Source organism: Eriocheir sinensis, chromosome 18 (assembly GCF_024679095.1).
Source record: "Eriocheir sinensis breed Jianghai 21 chromosome 18, ASM2467909v1, whole genome shotgun sequence".
Lineage (NCBI taxonomy): Eukaryota > Metazoa > Arthropoda > Malacostraca > Decapoda > Varunidae > Eriocheir > Eriocheir sinensis.
Genome location: NC_066526.1, coordinates 7460165 through 7480164, shown reverse-complemented (window position 1 = coordinate 7480164; position 20000 = coordinate 7460165). Strand labels below are relative to the sequence as shown.

At 45.1% G+C, this 20000-nt stretch overlaps 2 protein-coding genes across 5 annotated transcripts in view; both read left to right on the top strand.

The window, feature by feature from the left end:
• LOC127000270 (villin-1-like) overlaps positions 1–20000 on the top strand; it is an 86393-nt gene that overhangs the window by 7851 nt on the left and 58542 nt on the right. Inside the window, exon 1 of one of the 2 annotated variants that reach the window (XM_050863726.1) lies at positions 17205–17332. The exons of the other annotated variant lie outside the window; for it this stretch is intronic. The gene's annotated coding sequence lies outside the window, so the exon portion shown is untranslated. Of the gene's footprint in view, positions 1–17204; positions 17333–20000 lie in introns of those variants that run through there. 2 annotated transcript variants of the gene reach the window in all.
• On the top strand, positions 12589–14224 carry LOC127000271 (uncharacterized). Of its 3 annotated transcripts, none has more exons than XR_007753857.1 (2): positions 12589–13218; positions 13454–14224. XR_007753857.1 is itself a non-coding variant. In XM_050863727.1 (2 exons), exons 1-2 carry the CDS (start codon positions 12973–12975, stop codon positions 13792–13794), a joined length of 525 nt encoding a protein of 174 aa, XP_050719684.1. In that variant the 5' UTR covers positions 12710–12972; the 3' UTR covers positions 13795–14176. The 3 variants fall into 3 exon arrangements, 1 of the variants encoding a protein (XP_050719684.1); XR_007753856.1 differs by having other exon boundaries at positions 13392–14224; XM_050863727.1 differs by having other exon boundaries at positions 12710–13218; positions 13516–14176.

The window sequence follows — 20000 nt, the reverse complement described above, 5'->3', positions numbered from 1 at the left end:
TTTGTTTGTTTGTGTGTGTGTGTGTGTGTGTGTGTGTGTGTGTGTGTGTGTGTGTGTGTGTGTGTGTGTGTGTTTATGTTTGTGTTTGTGTTCGTGTGTGTGTGTGTGTGTGTGTGTGTGTGTGTGTGTGTGTGTGTGTGTGTGTGTGTGTTTGTGTGTGTGTGTGTGTGTGTGTGTGTGTGTGTGTGTGTGTGTGTGTGTGTGTGTGTGTGTGTTTGTGTTTGTGTTCGTGTGTTTGTGTGTGTGTGTGTGTGTGTGTGTGTGTGTGTGTGTGTGTGTGTGTGTGTGTGTGTGTTGTGTAGACTGAGAGGTAGATTAATATTTCTCTAGAATAATATATAAATATTTCTTTAGATCTGCTTGTCTGTTGATAGATATATACACAGCTCATGAGAAGAATATCTAGGTCGGTGGAAAGGTCGATATATTGATAATTAAATAAGCAGACATATAGGTGAACAGCTATATTTAGGCGACTCGGTAAATAAAGAGATAAACTGGTAATTGGATGTACAGATAGACATATACACACATACATACATACACACATGCATACATACATGTGGACAGATTCTTTGCTCAAGCAATTACCATCATTATTCACCATTTTAGTCCAATTTTGATGTTAGTGTACTCCATTCTGCCCCGGCAAAGGTTCTAATTTCATCTCTCCACCTGGTCGTCTGTCTGACATGACTTTCGTATCCCTGGGTTGCCACTGTTAAGCTGACTGGCCATCTGTCATCAGTTTTACGTATCTTTACATGCTGCCCATAGCGCCGGTAGGCTCTCTTGTGAGGTCTGGTGGACGTCCCCAGCCCGTTAGTGGAAGGGACAAATTTTATGTTAATTAAGTGGCTGCCGTGACATATGACTTCCTTGGTCCATGCTACCCCGGGTGCTTCTCTTGACCATAGTCGATGAAGTAAAGTTTTATCGAAGATCAGGACAGATTGTGGGTAATATTTTGCCACTTGGCAGTGGTTAGCAGTTCGCTGTGGGACATTTAGTAGGAGTAGGTAGGAAGACACCTACCGAACGGGCGTGAGCTACTCCCGGTGAGGATATATGGGAAGCGAGGAGGGTGCTGAAGCCCTTCAAAGACCCTTCCCATGTCCTCACTACCCGTTTCCCTATTGTCTCATCAACACCAGAGAGCAGTTCAGCATCCTCTCAAAAGACAGTTCCTCTCTCTTTCTACACCACACTACATTCACACAACACACACACCTTTTCCCAAAATTAAAAATTCAAAATGCCTAACGAAAACACCGCCTCGGAATCCCCGCCTGGGGGGGACCATAAATTCCCCCAGGGAGGACTCCCCTTCTGGCTGCCAACTTGAGAGGTGTCTTGATAACTCCTCGAACCTCCTCCTTATCAATTTCTGCAACATTCGCGGTCTTCGTTCTAATTTTCATTCTGTGGAACACCATCTCTCCTCCTCTAAACCTCACCTTCTCTTCCTCACCGAAACACAGGTTTCTGAGGCTACTGACAGCAACCTCTACTCTGTTCCCTCCTACTATCTCTATCCTAAATTTCAATCCAAAGCTGGATGTTGCGCCTACGTGCGCAACGACATCACTTGCTCTCGTGCCCACGACCTTGACTCTTCAGAATTTTCCACCATCTGGCTAAGACTTCATTATCATTCTATTACTAAATACATCTGTGCTGTTTATCTCTCGCCTAACTCTACTAACTATGTAAAATTCTTTGACTATTTGAACTCTAAAGTGGAGCACATCTTGACTCACTCTCCCTTTGCTGAAATCTCCATCTTGGGAGATTTCAATGTTCACCACCAGCTTTGGCTTTCATCCTCTTTCACTGACCAGCCTGGTGAACAAGCCTACAACTTTGCTCTCCTCAACGACCTAGAGCAGTTGGTTCAGCACCCTACTCGTATTCTCGACCGTCTTGGAGACAGGCCCAACATTCTAGATCTCTTCCTTACCTCTAATCCTTCTGCTTACTCTGTCAAATTGTTCTCTCCGTTGGGCTCCTCCGATCATAACCTTATTTGTGTATCCTGTCCTATCGCTCCTGTACATCCTCTGGACCCACCGAAGAGGCGATGCTTCTGGCATTTTGCTTCAGCTTGGTGGGACAACCTGAGGATGTACTTTTCCGATTTCCCGTGGAATGAATACTGCTTCCAGGAGAGAGACCCCTCTGTGTGTGCACAGCCCATCACAGAGGTGATTGTCTCTGGAATGGAGGCATACATTCCACGTACTTTCTCTACTCCTCATGCTAAAAAGCCTTGGTTTAATCATGCTTGTTCTCGTGCTATTAAAGATAGAGAGGCAGCTCACAAAAGGTTCCAGAGCCTTCGAACTCCCGCTAACTTTGATCTTTACATTTCAGCCCGGAATAGTGCCAAATCTATTCTCCGACTTACCAAAACTTCTTTCATTAATAGAAAATGTCAACACCTTGCTTCTTCTAATTCTTCCCGTGACTTCTGCATCTTGCCAAAAATATCTCCAATTTCACTTCTTCCTCTTTCCCTCCTCTCCTCAACCCTGACGGCAGCACTGCCGTCTCATCTGTCTCTAAAGCTGATCTCTTCGCTCAAACTTTCTGTAAGAATTCCACCCTGGACGATTCTGGGCATATTCCTCCTACTCATCCCCCCTCTGACTCCTTTATGCCTGTTATTAAGATTCTTCCAAATGATGTTTTCTGTGCCCTCTCTGGCCTCAACTCTCAGAAGGCTTATGGACCTGATGGAGTGCCTCCTATTGTCCTTAAAAACTGTGCTTCTGTGCTGACACCCTGCCTGGTCAAACTCTTTCGTCTCTGCCTATCAACATATATCTTTCCTTCCTGCTGGAAGTATGCCTTTGTACAGCCTGTGCCTAAGAAGGGTGACCGTTCCAATCCCTCAAACTACCGCCCTATAGCTTTACTTTCCTGTCTATCTAAAGCTTTTGAATCAGTCCTTAACCGGAAGATTCAAAAGCACCTTTCCTTTTCTAACCTTCTATCTGATCACCAATATGGATTCCGCAAGGGGCGTTCTACTGGCGATCTTCTTGCTCTCTCAACTGACTCTTGGTCATCCTCTCTTAGTTTCGGTGAAACTTTCTCAGTTGCGCTAAACATATCGAAAGCTTTCGATAGAGTCTGGCACAGCTTTTTGCTTTTTAAACTGCCCTCTTTAGGATTCTATCCCTCTCTCTGTTCCTTTATCTCCAGTTTCCTTTCCGGCCGTTCTGTCTCTGCGGTGGTAGACGGTCACTGCTCTTCCTCTAAACCTATCAACAGTGGTGTTCCACAGGGCTCTGTTCTATCACCCACTCTCTTCCTGTTATTCATCAATGATCTTCTTTCCATAACAAACTGTCCTGTCCACTCATACGCCGACGACTCCACTCTGCATTATTCAACTTCTTTCAATAGAAGACCCTCTTAACAGGAAGTACACGACTCCAGACTGGAGGCTGCAGAACGCCTAACCTCAGACCTTGCTATCATTTCCGATTGGGGCAGAAGGAACCTTGTGTCCTTCAATGCCTCAAAAACTCAATTTCTCCACCTATCAACTTGACACAATCTTCCAAACACCTATCCCCTATTCTTCGACAACACTTAGCTGTCACCGTCTTCAACACTAAACATCCTCGGTCTATCCTTAACTCAAAATCTCAACTGGAAACTTCATATTTCCTCTCTTGCTAAATCAGTTTCCTCGAGGTTGGGCGTTTTGTATCGTCTCCGCCAGTTCTTCTCCCCCGCGCAGTTGCTATCCATATACAGGGGCCTTGTCCGCCTTTGTATGCATCTCACGTGTGGGGAGGCTCCACTCACACAGCTCTTCTGGACAGAGCGTCTCATCAGCTCTCCTCCTCCTACTGATAGTCTTCTACCTCTTAAATTCCGCCGCGATGTTGCCTCTCTTTCTATCTTCTATCAATATTTCCACGCTGACTGCTCTTCTGAACTTGCTAACTGCATTCCTCCCCCCCTCCCGCGGCCCCGCTGCACACGACCTTCTACTCATGCTCATCCCTATACTGTCCAAACCCCTTATGCAAGAGTTAACCAGCATCTTCACTCTTTCATCCCTCACGCTGGTAAACTCTGGAACAATCTTCCTTCATCTGTATTTCCTCCTGCCTACGACTTGAACTCTTTCAAAAGCAGGGTATCAGGACACCTCTCCTCCCGAAATTGACCTTTCTTTCGGCCACCTCTTTTTATTCTTTTTTGGGAGCAGCGAGTAGCGGGCTTTTTTTTTTATTATTGTTTTCTTTTTTTGTGCCCTTGAGCTGTCTCCTTTGTTGTAAAAAAAAAAAAAAAGAACTCGGGTCCTCAGGGTTACCACGCTCAAGCTTAATTCTTATTCTGAAGAATCATTAAAATATCTTTCTTTTTTCTTTGTTCCCTAACACATGATCCTCGCTTATGTTATACGCAGCACTCTTCGCTATAATCACTTTGTTCATTTTTTGCCTCATTTTTTATTTATTTATTTATTTGTGAGGGGCTAAGTTATTCTGAAGTAAACAGTGTCAAAACGGGGCAGGGCGTGCATATGGCAGGGCAGGTGTGTGTGGCAGAGGCTGGGAAAGGTATGCAGGAAGGGAACAGGTGAGCGGGAAGACAGGTGGACGGAAGTGACAGTTTTGCTCCGCCCCGCTGTGCCCCGTCCCTGCGCTGAACTGATTTCCGTCTTGTGACACCGATGCGTTTGTTTCTCATCTTAATGAGAGCGATCGTAGTAGATATATAAGGAAAAACTGAGAGAATTGTAGTGTGCGTGTGTGTTCTTATCGATCGTTCTTTTCCTCTTCCGCTTGCTCTGTTTGTTCCTTTTCATTTTATAATTTCCACACACACACACACACACACACACACACACACACACACACACACACACACACACACACACACACAAGGCCCTCCCCTTCCCCACACACAACCCCCCCCTCCCCCATCCCCCCCACACAGTCACGTCGCACGGTTCATAACACCGCATGATAGATATCCCAGACCGTCACAAGCATCACTTTGCTAAAAGAGAGGGAGGGGCGAAACACTCTTAATTACACTTCCACGGGCGGGACACAACACAGAACACCCCTGCATCCAGTCGTCACCGTCTTGCCGGGTGCTAAGGTGAAACTTTGACCTTATACTTAACCCTCTACAATCGCAAGTCCCCAAACGTCACCACGTCCAAAATAGTGAGTGTTAGCAATAGGTTCTAACGTGCCTGGCTGGTGGTGTGACTCGAAGCCCTTTGTTGATCACCTTGAACTGTATCATTACACACCTGTGGTTTTCTATCACGTATGGATGAGTCAGACGTTGTTAATAGTGTTCTCGCATTTTTGTTAGGTGTGAATAACCCGAGGAATTATAATCATCTTACAGGGACCAAAGCTGCACCTTCACCACCTGCAACACACAGCAACATACACACGTCAGTCATTATACGGCACACACACACACACACACACACACACACACCATAACTCTTTGGATTTCAACAAAAGTTTCCTTTCACTGTCTCACACACCAAACCAACCGTGTAAATATACTGCCTCTATAATCGAGTGATCCACAGTTCACAACCCTCACAAAAGAGGTGATAACCGATGCTGCTCGTTTATTTTTTTTAGTGTACAGAATCTTTGCTAACGCCTGGTGTCGTAATTCCGTTTATACTTTCTCTGTAACCAAATGATCCAAACGTCACAATCCTCATGAAAAAGGCGATAACCGATGCTTCTCTAACGCCCTAATGCTTTGAAAACGTGTGGCGTAGGTTTGACGATTTTTGTATCTTTATATAATAATTATAGTCGGTATTCACAAACCCCTCCGCCTATCAAGTCATCTATTTTCAAAGGCCAAAAAGGAGATCAGTCGCGTTCAAATGAGTTTTTTTTTCAGGTTCACGGTGCAGAGGAAGAGTCAGACTAGCCCCAGGGTTATAAAATTACCCCTGGAAAGGCCCACAGCTACTAGGAAAGCCTTGTCAGCTGTGTGTGCATGCTTGGGCGCCGATATGTCCTTTATTGCGTACTACTGCGAATAGCGTACAGTACTCGCGCTTGACATCATCCGAATATGCAGCCTGCGATTCGCTAGGAAAGGTCCGTGTAGAGTCGGAGAAGAAGAAACAGAAACCAGTGATTCATGGGCTTCCGGAGGGGGGACAAGGAAAGGCTATTGGCCCCCCTTAGAAATCTGTTATATTCCCGTTCACACTCTCGTTTGCAAGTTATAACATAATTAATATTTATCAAAACCTCAAGAGGACACCTGGTGTTGCAGTTGTGGGAAAACTGAGTGTGTCATTGCCTTGTGGTTTGCCCAGGAAGTTATGAAATTTTATGTATTTAATCGTAAGTAATCTTCAACGTTTATATGGCGCTTGCTCAATAATATTTCTTACATATCTACATCTATAACAAATTTAATCGGGGGCCTCCTTTCGGCTCCCCAACATACATATATGACACGCTTTTTGAAGGAGTTTTGTGCATTTCCAGGGATGACTCTGGTGGTAGTTTGACCCTTCTTCTGTACCATGAACCTAATAAAACACCCATGAGGAGTGAGGACCCGATTGATCTCCATTTAGGCTTTATAAATTGTTGATGTGAGGGGTGGAAGCGTCTGAGAATATCAACCCAGTCTTGTAGGTAAAGAAAAAAAAGCTATCTATAGATCAAATTCAGTGCATGTGATCTTTCTGCGTCCCCACCCTAGCTCCCGCTGACTCATGCACTGCGCCAGCCAGTGTGCAGTCCACCGCCTCCAGTGAGCGGCCTTGGCAGCTGCTGAACACCGTCACGCACACAAACAAGTTTCATGAGTAAGGCGCCTCCAGTAGAGGACTTTTCCTACTTTAACCGGTAACGGAACCGGCTTACGCAACAAACCTGAGATCCGAGACCTTCCCGCCAGCCGACCCAAGTGGAGAGTGTGACCTCAGAGCTAAAGAAAACGAGGCGTTGTTACATGAGACGCGTCACATCACGGTCATGGTGCGGCCTCGGAGCAAAGATTTCTCTGAGACAACAAACAGAAGGGCGTGCTGGTGGCTGTTGGTCTTGCTGGAAAATTAGCAAGATTTATGGGGCTATATTTTTAAACATTTCGCCGCCCAAACTTACATACTTAATAGGGCTTTCATAAGAGTCTGGGTCATTTCCTTGAGAAGTTTTATGGCCCTTGTGGTAGTTTGACCCTTCTGTATAATGAACCTAAAAAATACGAATTAAAATCTGACTGCTCTCATTTTTTGGCCTTTGGAAATAGTGATGTGAGAGGGGGAAGCGTCTGACAGTACTGATTTAAATAAACACACAGTGAGGAGGTGCAGAGGTGGGGAGGTGTAGAGGTGTGGGGCAGACCATGAAACGTCGAGGAAAGGTCGCGCCATATCATGTCGCAAAAAAAGGGAAGGGAAAGGAAAGGAAGGGAAGGGAAAGGAAGGGAAGAGAAGGGAAGGGAAGAGAAGGGAAGGGAAGGGAAAGAAAGGGAAGGGAAAGAAAAGGAAGGGAAGGGAAGGTAAAGGAAAGGAAGGGAAGGGAATGGAAGGGAAGAGAAGAGAAAGGAAGGGAAAGGAAGGGAAGGGAAAGGAAGGGAAAGGAAGGGAAGGGAAAGGAAGGGAAAGTTAGTGAAAGGAAGAGAAGGGAAGGGAAGGGAAGGGAAAGGAAGGAAAAGGAAAGAAAGGGAAGGGAAGGGAATGGAAGGGAAGGGAAGGGAAGGGAAGAGAAGGGAGGGGAAAACACCATAAAACACCATTAAACAGGGCACACACACCTCTTATCCATTTACAGTACTGTCAAGAGGCTTAGAAATGGGTTCTGAGGGTAATTTAAAAGTATAACCGGGTCGCTGTGAAGATAAACGTTTGAGGAACATCAGTGTAGGGAGAGCAGAGCGGTGAAGGCCGTAACGCATGCAACCTGGCCTCTCTACGGTATCCTCTTAACGCACCGTGGCGAGACCGTGTGTGTGTGTGTGTGTGTGTGTGTGTGTGTGTGCAAATGCGTAGAAAGGCGTAGGAGAAAGAGCAAGAAAAAAAACATGAAAGGGCAAATAAAACAACAAGAACAAGAATAAAAAGAAGAACGAGAGCAAGAAGAAGAAGAAGAGTCTCTCCCTATCTATCTACCTAGCATCTATCTATTTTTCTGTGTGTGTGTGTGTGTGTGTGTGTGTGTGTGTGTGTGTGTGTGTGTGTGTTTCGTTTCTCACCCGATAAACACCTAACACTATCTTGGCGCTTCCTCTTCATAATACAGTTTAGTTACACACCAGCGAAGCGTGAAGGTCGCCCGTGACCATCACCCAAGAAATTAATTATATGTAGATAGATAGACAGGGAGGTTGAGAGCTATATAGATAGATAAATATGGAGAGATAGATATAGATAGACAGATGAATAGATATTAGATAGATAGATAGATAAATAAATAAATAGATAAAGATATATATTGCGACAGACAAGAAGAAATACAAATAGATGCATTAACACACGATAAAATATATATATACTTTTAGATATACCCTAGATATGATTACATATAGATACATATAGATAGAGAGCATTACACACACACACACACACACACACACACACCACCACCACCACCGCCATGCACCGTGACCGAGTGGCTAGAAAACGAGAGTGCTATTCAAAGCCCAGCTAGCGTTTCAGTCCCTCTCGCGTCTCCTCTTAATCGCCTGATGTTAGAGACGCATACATACGCCAACATCACAAGCTCTACCTTCCTCGCTTCTTCCCTTGACATCAGTTCAGTATCAGTTCAGACATCATATCAGTATTTTTTTTACACTAAAGGAAGCAGCTTAAGGGGAAAAAAAAGTATGGCAGATTCCGTTCCTTCTATGAGCCTCTTATACTTGCTAATGGATACATTATTTTTTTTGGGGGGTGTTGTTTATATGACGCAATTATGCCAAGAAAAATATTTGGATTTTAAGAATGTGTGTTTTAAGGAAGGCGATGAAGAGTTTAGAAGCTGCCGTTTGTTTTTGAGTTGATAATATTTGTTGCCTCATAGTAAGGGAGAGCTTATTATGCAGTCGCTAAGACCGCTGTCAACACAAGCATCAACTGCGACTTCAGAGAGTTCAGTAAACCCTGTGCTTACGGACTTTTACAAAAAGGAAATCATACTCGTCAGACCATGTAACCTTACAGAACATATTTTTCTCACACAAAGCGAATATTAAAGAACTTATGCTGTTATTTGCTAAAACTTTTTATGGAGCAATTCAGACTGTACAATCAAAAGAACTCTACAGAGCTATCGAAGATACGTCTCCAGCACTATATGTCAGAGGTATTCTCCTCTGCCATCAATCAGTGATACTCTCCAATGCTCTTAAAGGTACTCTCTAGTGCTATCAAATGTACTCTAGTATAATCAAAGGTACTTTCCACTACCACCAAAAGTACTCGCCAATACTATCAAAGGTACTATCCAGGGCTATTATCGATACTCCTAAGTACTATCAAAAGAACTCTCAATTACTATTGATATATTGGAACATGATAATAGCAGTAGAATCAGGAAAGTAAAGCTCATAAATTATGGCATGAAGCGGAATGAATGATCGCCGCTGCCTGATTATCGTGTCGAGAGCAGCGCCTGGCCTTGGTCACGGTGGAGGCACACGCTGAAGTGATGGTCCTGGCCGGGGAGGAACACGGTGCAGGCACGGCTGAATGGGACTGACGAGAGATAACAGCCATCGCTTGATCCGACAATGTTGCTCAAACCCTCTTACTGCGACCCAACTTTACATTACACATCACCCTCACGACCATTCTGCAGCTTTTGGGCAGAACCAGGAGCTGTGTGCCTCCCGCCTGGTACTTGTGGTATTTGTGAAGTTGTGACCTTGTACTGAGGCGAAACCCGTAACTTAAGAAAAAAATCATCCAACTATCATAACACCACGTTTAATATCTTTTATTTTTAAGCTTGCACTTTTATCCATATCCAATGAACATATTCTCAATTGACGCGTTATTTATTAAGGTTGCATCTTTATTAATATCCATTGAACATATTCTTGGTAGATGCGACAGAGAGTAAAAGCAATCCTTACGAATCACTGAAAAATGTGGAATTCCAACCTTCAGCAGAGCGATCTGATAAAGGCGAGTTAAAGCCAAGCCCGTAATGCCCTGATACCGATTAGACTGTGTGTGTGTGTGTGTGTGTGTGTTTACGTTGTCGCCTATGGCGCCGGTAGGCTTTGATGGTAGGGTCTGATGGTCGGCCCTGTTACCAATCTTTGAGTCGTCTACAAATTTACTAATAAGATTATTGATTCCAGCATCCACATCGTTGATGTAAATAATAAAGAGCACTGGGCCAAGAACCGAGCCCTGAGGAACGCCACTAGTGACCGGCGCCCACTCTGAGTCAGACCCCACTTGGAATATGCGGTACAGTTTTGGTCTCCTCACCATGCAAAGGACATTGCTAAATTAGAAGGTGTTCAGCGCCGGGCAACAAAAATGATCCCTTCCTTGCGCAACAAATCCTACGAAGAAAGGCTTTCCACCCTTAACATGTTTTCTCTTGAGAAACGTCGCCTCCGAGGAAAACTGATCGAATGTTTTAAAATACTTAATGGTTTCACGAATGTAGACAGAACAAAATTGTTTATGATCGATGACACTTTGCGAACGAGGACTGAAAATTATGATTATAATTATGTCCTCCTGTTTGCTGTTAGTTGCTGAATTCTGAGCAGTCTCAAGATTAACGTTAAGTGACTCGATTCTTCAGACTTCTCTGTAATATCAATAAAATTTCATTGATTTCATCTGGTGACATTTTTTTGGTAATTTCATCTCAATATAAAATAAACGCGAAGAACAAATCCAAGAAAAGGTGTACCACAGGGATATTAACCCTACCTGTTACTGGCGAGTGCAAAAAAAAACACCAAAACATATTTTACTCGACTCACTTCTTTGAAGGCTCAAGTCGATCGGTATTCTTCGACACTTCCAGCTCTCATATCAACTATTCCTAAGGGCCAAAAATGAGGTTAAACGCGTTCTCGTGAGTGTCTTCTCACGTTTATTTTTTTTCTTTTTTTTACGTCGCGGCCTATTGCGCCGATAGGCTTCTTCCCGGTGAGGCCTGATGGTCGGCCCAAGGCTTCTTCCCGGTGGATCCTGATGGTCGCCCCAGCCCGTTCTGGCGCAGGCGGAGTGTTTATAGTGGCGCCATCTCGCATTGGCTTATGTTGCCCTCCCGGAGCTCATCTTTAATCCTAGAATCTAGAGTCCGGGTTGATAGGTGGTCTTCTGGACAGAATGTGGGTAGTTTTAAGCCACTCGGCGGCGGCTGAAAAATCCCAGCTTGGTGGCACCCGGAGGGGATTGAACTCGCGTCCTCCTGAACGCGACGCCGTCACTCTGTCGACTCAGCCACCGCCTCAGAGGCTTTTTCAGGTTACCACGAGGGTCATAAAACTACACAAATGTATGTGTCTGAGAGCTGAATTATGGCAATATAGCCTGTTTACAGTCATCATCCGTCCTTCAGCCACTTCGCTGCTTGAGGGTTTCTAAAAGTATATGCGTCAACACCGTATTTTCTACTTACTTCACTAAGAGCAGTGATTAGAGTTTTATTTTGTTTTGTTTTGTTTTGTTTTGCCCTTGAGCTGCTTTCTTTACCGTAAAAAAAATTCCTATACTTACGATCCACTACAGACACCGCATCTACTTTAGCCGTGTAAATGTCTATTATTTGGAATTATACATATATCTAAAGTTTACTGTTTAATGAGGTTCGTTTTATACAATGACTTTTCTAGGATCATATTTATTCCTCAGTCGGTGATATCGTAGTCTTGTGGGTGACCTTTACACGACTGCGACTCTTCTGGCGGCTTAAATCTGAATATTCCTCAGTCGAATAAAGCACAGTCTCCGGGAGCGAGAATACGATTTTTGACGAGACTGATTTTTACACGAGTATCTACGGTTACATGCCGGAACAACGCGATCTTGGACGGGCGTGTAGAGTGACCGAGTTGTCTTCCCTCTACTTTGTTTCTTAGGAGGGGAGCAACGGTGCCTGATTGTCGCACTCTGCCTCTTATGTTTGCCGATTTCCGACCCCAAAACTGCTTTCATCACCCAAATAACTGCCTTCATATATGGTTATCGTCTAAATGGTTAATTATTGGTGCTTCTTGGCAACAGTTATGGGCCAAAAACCGGTAAATACGCGGCTCTGAGTACGATACTCTGGCAACCGTGGAGGGGAGTAAATTAGAGTTCATGCAGTTTGAAATCTTTCGGTATGGTTACATGTTTCTTTTTTGTTCTTTCCCTTCTCTAGCGTGCCCCTGATTTCACACAACGGGAATTTCGAAGGTACGCGGAGTCTTGGCAGAACACTTGTGTGATGTAGTAGTTTGGGGTGGAGGATCTACCATTTAACTCATCGAACTTGTCGTCTGAAGTCTCTACCTGACGACAGACCAAGCCAGCCTGTTGTTTCCATATTATCTATTAAAATTTTATGTTCTGCTTCAAGGGTTCGTGACCAGCACCGAAAACTTATAGTAGTACATCGGCTTCAAATGGTACATTGGCTAATAGAGATTAAGGAACACTGGATTCTCTACCTGATGACAGACTGAACCAATGTAATGTACCTTTTATTTCCATATTATCCTTTAGAATTTATGTTCTGCGTCAAGGGCACGTGCAAAAAGTAATGTAAGTAATGTAGTGTGCACCGAGAACTTCAAAGGGTACATCGGCTAATAGAGCTTATGACCCACTGAAGTCACTATACAGTATCACAGCCCCTGCCAGCAGGGGTGCTGCATATCACAGCCTCATATCACAGCTGGGTACAGTGGCACGGCCCCTGTCAGCAGGGGTGGTGCATATCACAGCTGGGTACAGTGGCACGGCCCCTGTCAGCAGGGATGGTGCATATCACAGCCTCATATTACAGCTGGGTACAGTGGCACGGCCCCTGTCAGCAGAGATGGTGCATATCACAGCCTCATATCACAGCTGGGTACAGTGGCACGGCCCCTGTCAGCAGAGATGGTGCATATCACAGCCTCATATCACAGCTGGGTACAGTGGCACGGCCCCTGTCAGCAGAGATGGTGCATATCACAGCCTCATATTACAGCTGGGTACAGTGGCACGGCCCCTGTCAGCAGGTGTGGTGCATATCACAGCCTCATATCACAGCTGGGTACAGTGGCACGGCTCCTGCCTGCAGGGGTGGTGCATATCACAGCCGGGTACAGTGGCACGGCCCCTGTCAGCAGAGATGGTGCATATCACAGCCTCATATCACAGCTGGGTACAGTGGCACGGCCCCTGCCAGCAGGGGTGGTGCATATCACAGCCTCATATCACAGCTGGGTACAGTGGCACGGCCCCTGCCAGCAGGGGTGGTGCATATCACAGCCTCATATCACAGCTGGGTACAGTGGCACGGCCCCTGCCAGCAGGGGTGGTGCATATCACAGCCTCATATCACAGCTGGGTACAGTGCACGGCCCCTGCTGTTCGCCTCGCCTGGTGCGGACGGCCGCGGTGTGTTGGGGGCCGCAGTGGTCGTGCTGGCGGCGGCCCCCTCGGCCGAGGAGGAGCGCAGCCTCGCAGCTCTCATGTCCCCGTCCCTGCGTTGCTGCTGGGTCCAGCACGGGGCTGCCACTCCCGGACCAGACGGCCTCGGCGACGCCAACGGCTGTGTCCACCCAAACATTGTGAAGCGAAGTAAAAGATAATTCATCTGATGATGCCTCGAGCCACGGATATCGTCCTCAGGCCACTGTGGGAAGGTGAAGGGGTGCGAAGGCTGCGTTGAGGGGAGGCGGCTGCGCTGATGGCGGGCGATTGCAAAGGCGGGAAACTTCTTTTTTACTCCCTCCCTCCTTTTTTCCATTTCTTTCTTTTTTCCTCAATCCCTCCCTCTCTCCCTTCTTGTTCTTCTCTTCCTCCTTCCCGCTCTTTCCTGTTTTCCACTCACTTCACCCTTCTTCCCAACCGCTCCCATCTCGCTCCTTCCTTCATCCTTCCTCACTCTTCACCTTCCTGCCTCCTTATTTGTGCTATCATCATTCTATCCCTTCCCTACCAACCTTTTTCTTCCCTTCTCTCTTCCTTCTCTTCTTCTCTCCGTCCTACCTCTATCTTCCTTCCATACACTTTATCTTCCTTCCCTGCTTTCCTCCTCAAGTCCTCATCTCTACTCTTCTTGCTGCCCTCCATTTACCCTTCTTCCCTCCACTTCCTTTCTTCCTCTCGGCTTTCTTTTTACTCCTTCTGTCCGAGAGTTCGCCACGACCTTCCAGCCACCCAAACAACCTTAATTACCACACATTCCTAGATTTCCATAAACTCGCCCTTAAACACAGACTGATATTTTTAATAGACCTCAACGCCTCTCCCACACATCTTGACTATACAGACAATGACCAAGTGGGTGACAGCTTAAGAAATAGCAAACTAATACGTCTGGACCGGGTCCAGACTCCAGACGTATATTGAGGGTCCAGTGGACCCTCATTTCCCTACATGCCATCCCAGAAATTGCATTACGTTTTCTTTCAATCGCAAATGGCAGACTTGAAATATATATATATATATATATATATATATATATATATATATATATATATATATATATATATATTCGATCGTCGATAGATCGATATATACCTGCCCTGGTGGCCATATTAGCGGCTCTGGCATGTCGGAATCGGTATGGATGAACGACGGACTATAAAGGACGGAGTGGATTACGGATGCCAAATGGACGAAGAAGAAATTTTGTAGCACGTCCTTAAGACGAAAAGGAGGAACACAGGAATATAAACAGGCGAAGCGGACATTTGTGGGCGCCAAATAGACGAGATGCTACGCGTGACGCGTCCACTGCCTGTCGGGTACCTGATGACAGACGGAACCTATGTAACGTACCTTTTGTTTCCATATTATCCTTTTCAATTTATGTTCTGCGTCAAGGGCACGTGACCAGCACCGTAAACTTCAAGTGGAACATCGGCAAATTCTAAGAACCACTGTATCACAGCCTTGGGGAAAGATAGACTTGTGCGTGCGTAATGCTTCGTTAGGGACTTACATTACTTTTTGCTCTTCAGTCGAACATATCACAGTCTTGAAGAGGAGTACAACTTTTATATAAGATGGACTTTTATTACGATAATGTATGATTTAGGCGCAGGAAGAGCTCAGGGTAATGTAGACTTGTGCGCGTGCGTGAATAAAACTTTGCTAGGGGACATTACTTTTTGGTCTTCAGTCTAACATATGAAGGTTCTGAGGAGTGGCATGACTTTTATATGATATGGAGTATTGAAGGAGAATGAATGATTTGTGCGGAGGAAGAGCTCAAGGGAATGTAGACTTATGCGTGGATAATACTTTTCTAGAGACTTGTATTATTTTTTTAGTCTTCAGTCACACATATTGAGGAGGGGAACGACTTTTATATATGATGGACTATCGCAAGAGAATGTATGGTTTGTGCGGAGGAAGAGCTCAAGGGAATGTAGACTAGTGCGCATAGCTGGGCACGATAACAGAAAACCTTATTCCCGATAACCGATAACTGATAATGGAAAACCTTATCGGTGATAACCGATATTCGTTAACTGGAGACACAAATATAGCCGATAACCAATAACCGATACCGATATAAATCCACAACTCCGATACTAGCTAGCGATAAGTCCGATAGGCGAAAACGATACTATATTGATATTTCAAATAAAAAACATAGATGAATTCAAATTTTCATTATCCGTATTTTAGAAAACTTATGAAACCTAAAATCAACGTTGACACGTACATATGGACGGTAATACTAGAAACGCCTGAACCGGTGTTGTGTTATTTGGCTTCCCCACCGTCAAAAGCCGGCGCTTTTGTTTACAAACACTGGTCTTTCGTGAATTGTGCATGCTCAGACCAGCAAGCGTAGACCCGTACAGTCTCACAAAGCTTTTTAACCGCAATTAAGAGTTGCTGGAAGGCTGAATCAGACATACAGTACTACTACCACCATCCCCGCTGTTTCTAGAACGACACTCTGTACAAGTTGTATTTATATGTACAGAGTGTCGTTCAAGAAACAGCGACGATGGTGGTACTGTATGTCTGATTCAGCCTTCCAGCAACTCTTAATGTGTTAAAAAGCTTTGTGAGACTGTACAGGGCTACACTTACTGGTCTGAACATGCGCAGGTCACGAGAGACCAGTGTTTGTAAACAAAAGCGCCAGCTTTTGACGATGGGACACCAAATAACACAACACCGGGTGCCTTCAATACCATGGCATGCTCACAAACGAATATGGAATATCAAATTTGAGGCAGTGAATAATCATTTTTTGGGCAAAGTTAAATGATTTTTCTATTTGATATATTGATTTTTGAGTCTAACATAAAAAAAAATAATCTGGTGTTTTAATGTTGATGATCTAAGTATGAAATCTTTTCACCGAAGATATTTCATACCCCGAAGCTTTTTCATACAATACCGGGTGCCCGGGCCACGCATGCGCAGTAGGGAGGAGACAACGTTTTTTTTTTCTGAAAGGAAGAATAAAAGTAGCGATTATCGCTAGTTTGGTTACAAAAGTAACGAAGGTATCGATATATATTTGAATAAATAGCGGATGGCCGATAACCCGATTTTGTTATCAGCGATAAAGTATCCCGATAAGTTATCGCGATAACGCCCAGCTATGCTAGTGCGTGGATAATACTTTGCTAGGGACTTGTATTATTTTTTGTCTTCAGTCACACATATTGAGGAGGGGAACGACTTTTATATATGATGGACTATCCCAAGAGAATGTATGGTTTGCGCGGAGGTCGAGGTGGAGTGGAGGCGAGGCAGAGGTTGCAGGCATGGTGTGGCCCTCGCTGCGGTGATCGGCCTCGCTGATAATGACTCTTATCTCTGTCAACGGTCACGTGATTGGCTCATCTCTCCACACCCCCATACGCACGCCAAAAGCTTCATTTTTTGTCGTGAAATTGATGTTTTAATAAAGTTAATAAGGAGAGAACACCTGATGATCACTTGATAAGCCCTGCCTGTGAATTTGTTTATGCACACACATACATACATGGATATTTTGCAAAGGTTTATGAAGGTGGGTTGAGGTAGTAAAAGAGGCAGTGTTCCGCTGGAGGTGCCTTCAGGGAGGGTGGCGGCGGCAGTACCCAAGTGGACCCTTTACCTGCCACACGTTACTAATTCTTGCTCCGCCCCACCGACAGACGCCTTCCACAGGTAACAGTAACCGCCCACTTCGGAAACCAACGCCAGCTTTAGCATCCTGGGGGCATATAATTTAAGCGGGAATGCTTTTTGAAGCCCCATCATACACCCCGGCCTGTGCTTACATAAGGTTATCAGATTATCTTGAAATATCAACAGATTCATCAACTTTTTCAATAACACACTTCGGGAGACTCCACTAACGAAGGGGCACCAAGTAGCTGAAGGCATCGCTTATGCCCAAAACCGACCTGCTGGAGACGTTTTCAACTGAAAAGACAGTAACAGAAGGAGGAGAGCTTACGACTCGGCTCTTCTCCGTCCGAGTTAGGCCACAGTCCATCCTGAAGCCTCGCCCAGTATAACTGTTCCCTGTACGACAACGTTAATTTCGATCACATCGGAGGGGAAAACAAACAACACAGGCTTACAGATCTATAGCAACAGTATTTTCCTGAGGCCTCGTCCGCAGTACTTTCCTTGAATAATAACTTCTTTCCCTTCCAAGTGGAAGTAAACAAGCTCTGCAGGTTCTTGCATGCAGCCACATCTTTGACGTCTCGTTCCAGCAGAACTTCCCTCATATGAAACTAGGCCATGGAGTAAGGTTGATGAAAGAGTTTGAAATGACGTCGTGAAGCAAATAAAATACACTTATGAGGATCGTAAGCATATGTCCATCTAGGGTGAATATTTTCTGCTGCAGCGGGAAGTCTATCCCTTGCTGCTCCTGCTCGTGTAAACTTAATTCGCTAAAAGGTTGCCGTGACTCCAGCTGTAGCACTAGGCAAAACTAGCCGGGCTGGGAGAAAAACTTGCCCTGTGTGGTGACGGTTTTAGACGATTTGAACTCCAGTCAGTTCAGTTTGAAGGAAACAAATAAACGCATATTCTAACATGTAAGCATTTTCAGTTTTGTCGAAAAGAATACTTATTGAAGGTTCTGATTAAGCCGACAGCCCTTGAAAATATCTTGATGCCTCCTTTAGGTCAACGTTTTCATTAATTTCTGAGTGGAAAAATAATCATAGGTTGTCACATGTATGTAATTTACTTTTTTCAGCTTTGAACCGTTGTGTTTGTCGCCACGCACGAACATTGTACACACCAGTCCTGCTTTATACACCACATGCTGCTCGTTCCTTGCTGAGCTCCTGCCCTTGTGCTTATGTCATCCTCGTTGCCGCCGTTGTGTTTGTAGGCGAGTCTATAAGGCACGTACAGCCTTTAGTTTATCTTACGTCCATCGCAGGTGAACTCAGTGTCTCTACGTGGCTAAACACAGCACCAACACGATAAACTGACGTGATGTAACTGACAACTGAAGTAGATAAAATACAAGTGGAATATCCCTTTGCATAGTTAGAAGTATACATTATACCTGCAGCCAATGACACAATAAATACAAATTATGTTGTTGACAAAGGAAAGTGATACCTAATTGAACAGTTTGAAGGATTCATTTTGCCCTCAGCCTAAACAATATAAAATTCACATTGTATGGCTTAGCTCTGGCACCAAAAACGTAAACCATTCACTCCTGAACTTTGCAAAGTCTAGAAGGTTGAGGATTGCTGGTTCCTGGTTCCGGAGACGCGGCCGTCTCCACTGGACTTGGTATAGCAATGCTGGCGGTGTGGCAAAGGAGATCGATCACATTCTTGTTAGTACTCGTTGGAGGATCCTCCAGAACTGTAGAGTCTCCAGGAGTGCTAAGTTCTTTACGACCGACCACATACTTGCTGTTGCAAAACTGAGGATACGCATCAGGTCTAGAAAATTCTATGATACAATCCCTCAGGGATCCATCTTGAGATACTGAAGGACCAGGCGTTCATTCAGGAGTTTTCAGTGCCAGTCTCAAATCGATCTGAAATGCATGGTACTTTGGAGGACCCTGGAGATTTGTGGGATATCTTTAAACGTGAAACTATCAAAGCTGCCAAGGAATGATTTGGAGAGCGCCCCAGGTCTTGGGGTGGCGTTGCCTCGAGGGAGACACTGTAGAATATAGAGGAGAGTCGTGCTACTAGGCTAGGTGGGAACTCGGAGCGATACAGGACTTTGTCATGAAGGACTAGAACCTTTCTGAGGTTGGATAAGGAGAGGTACGTCAGAGATCTCGCTGAGGATGTTGGGGGTTGTCTAAATGCAAACGACCTTAGACCTGCCTTTCGAGCTCTGAAGAAGCTCCGCTCCAAATCCAGATCTCAGATGAGTTCTACCCGAACGGCTGATTGGCAGATAGTACCAGTTACGGATGGGTAACGGGCTCTTGGGGCCGAGTACTTTGGGCAGTTGTACACGGCAAAGGCCCCAAGCGGACAGATCTCTCTGGCTTGGCTGCAAATGGCGGCTGCTGATCCACCAATAGACGAAACTCCACCGGATACTATCACTTTGCGTTCTCGCGGAACGCCGACGTGAGTTTCAACAGGGGTTGCTCGCAGCCGATGTCGAGCTCAAGAAGGCTATTTACTCGGTACATCGTGAGGTACTCTGGGATATTCTGCGGATCCGTGGGACTCCTGCATGGATTATTGGCCTAGCTGATGATTGGCCTTTACTCTGGGACTGAGAGTGCTCTTAAGTGTGGGGAAGGCGTTTCCGTCTTCTTACCTGTTAATTCTGGAGTGAGGCATTGGTGCGTCCTTGCTCCATCACTTTTCGACACTTGCAC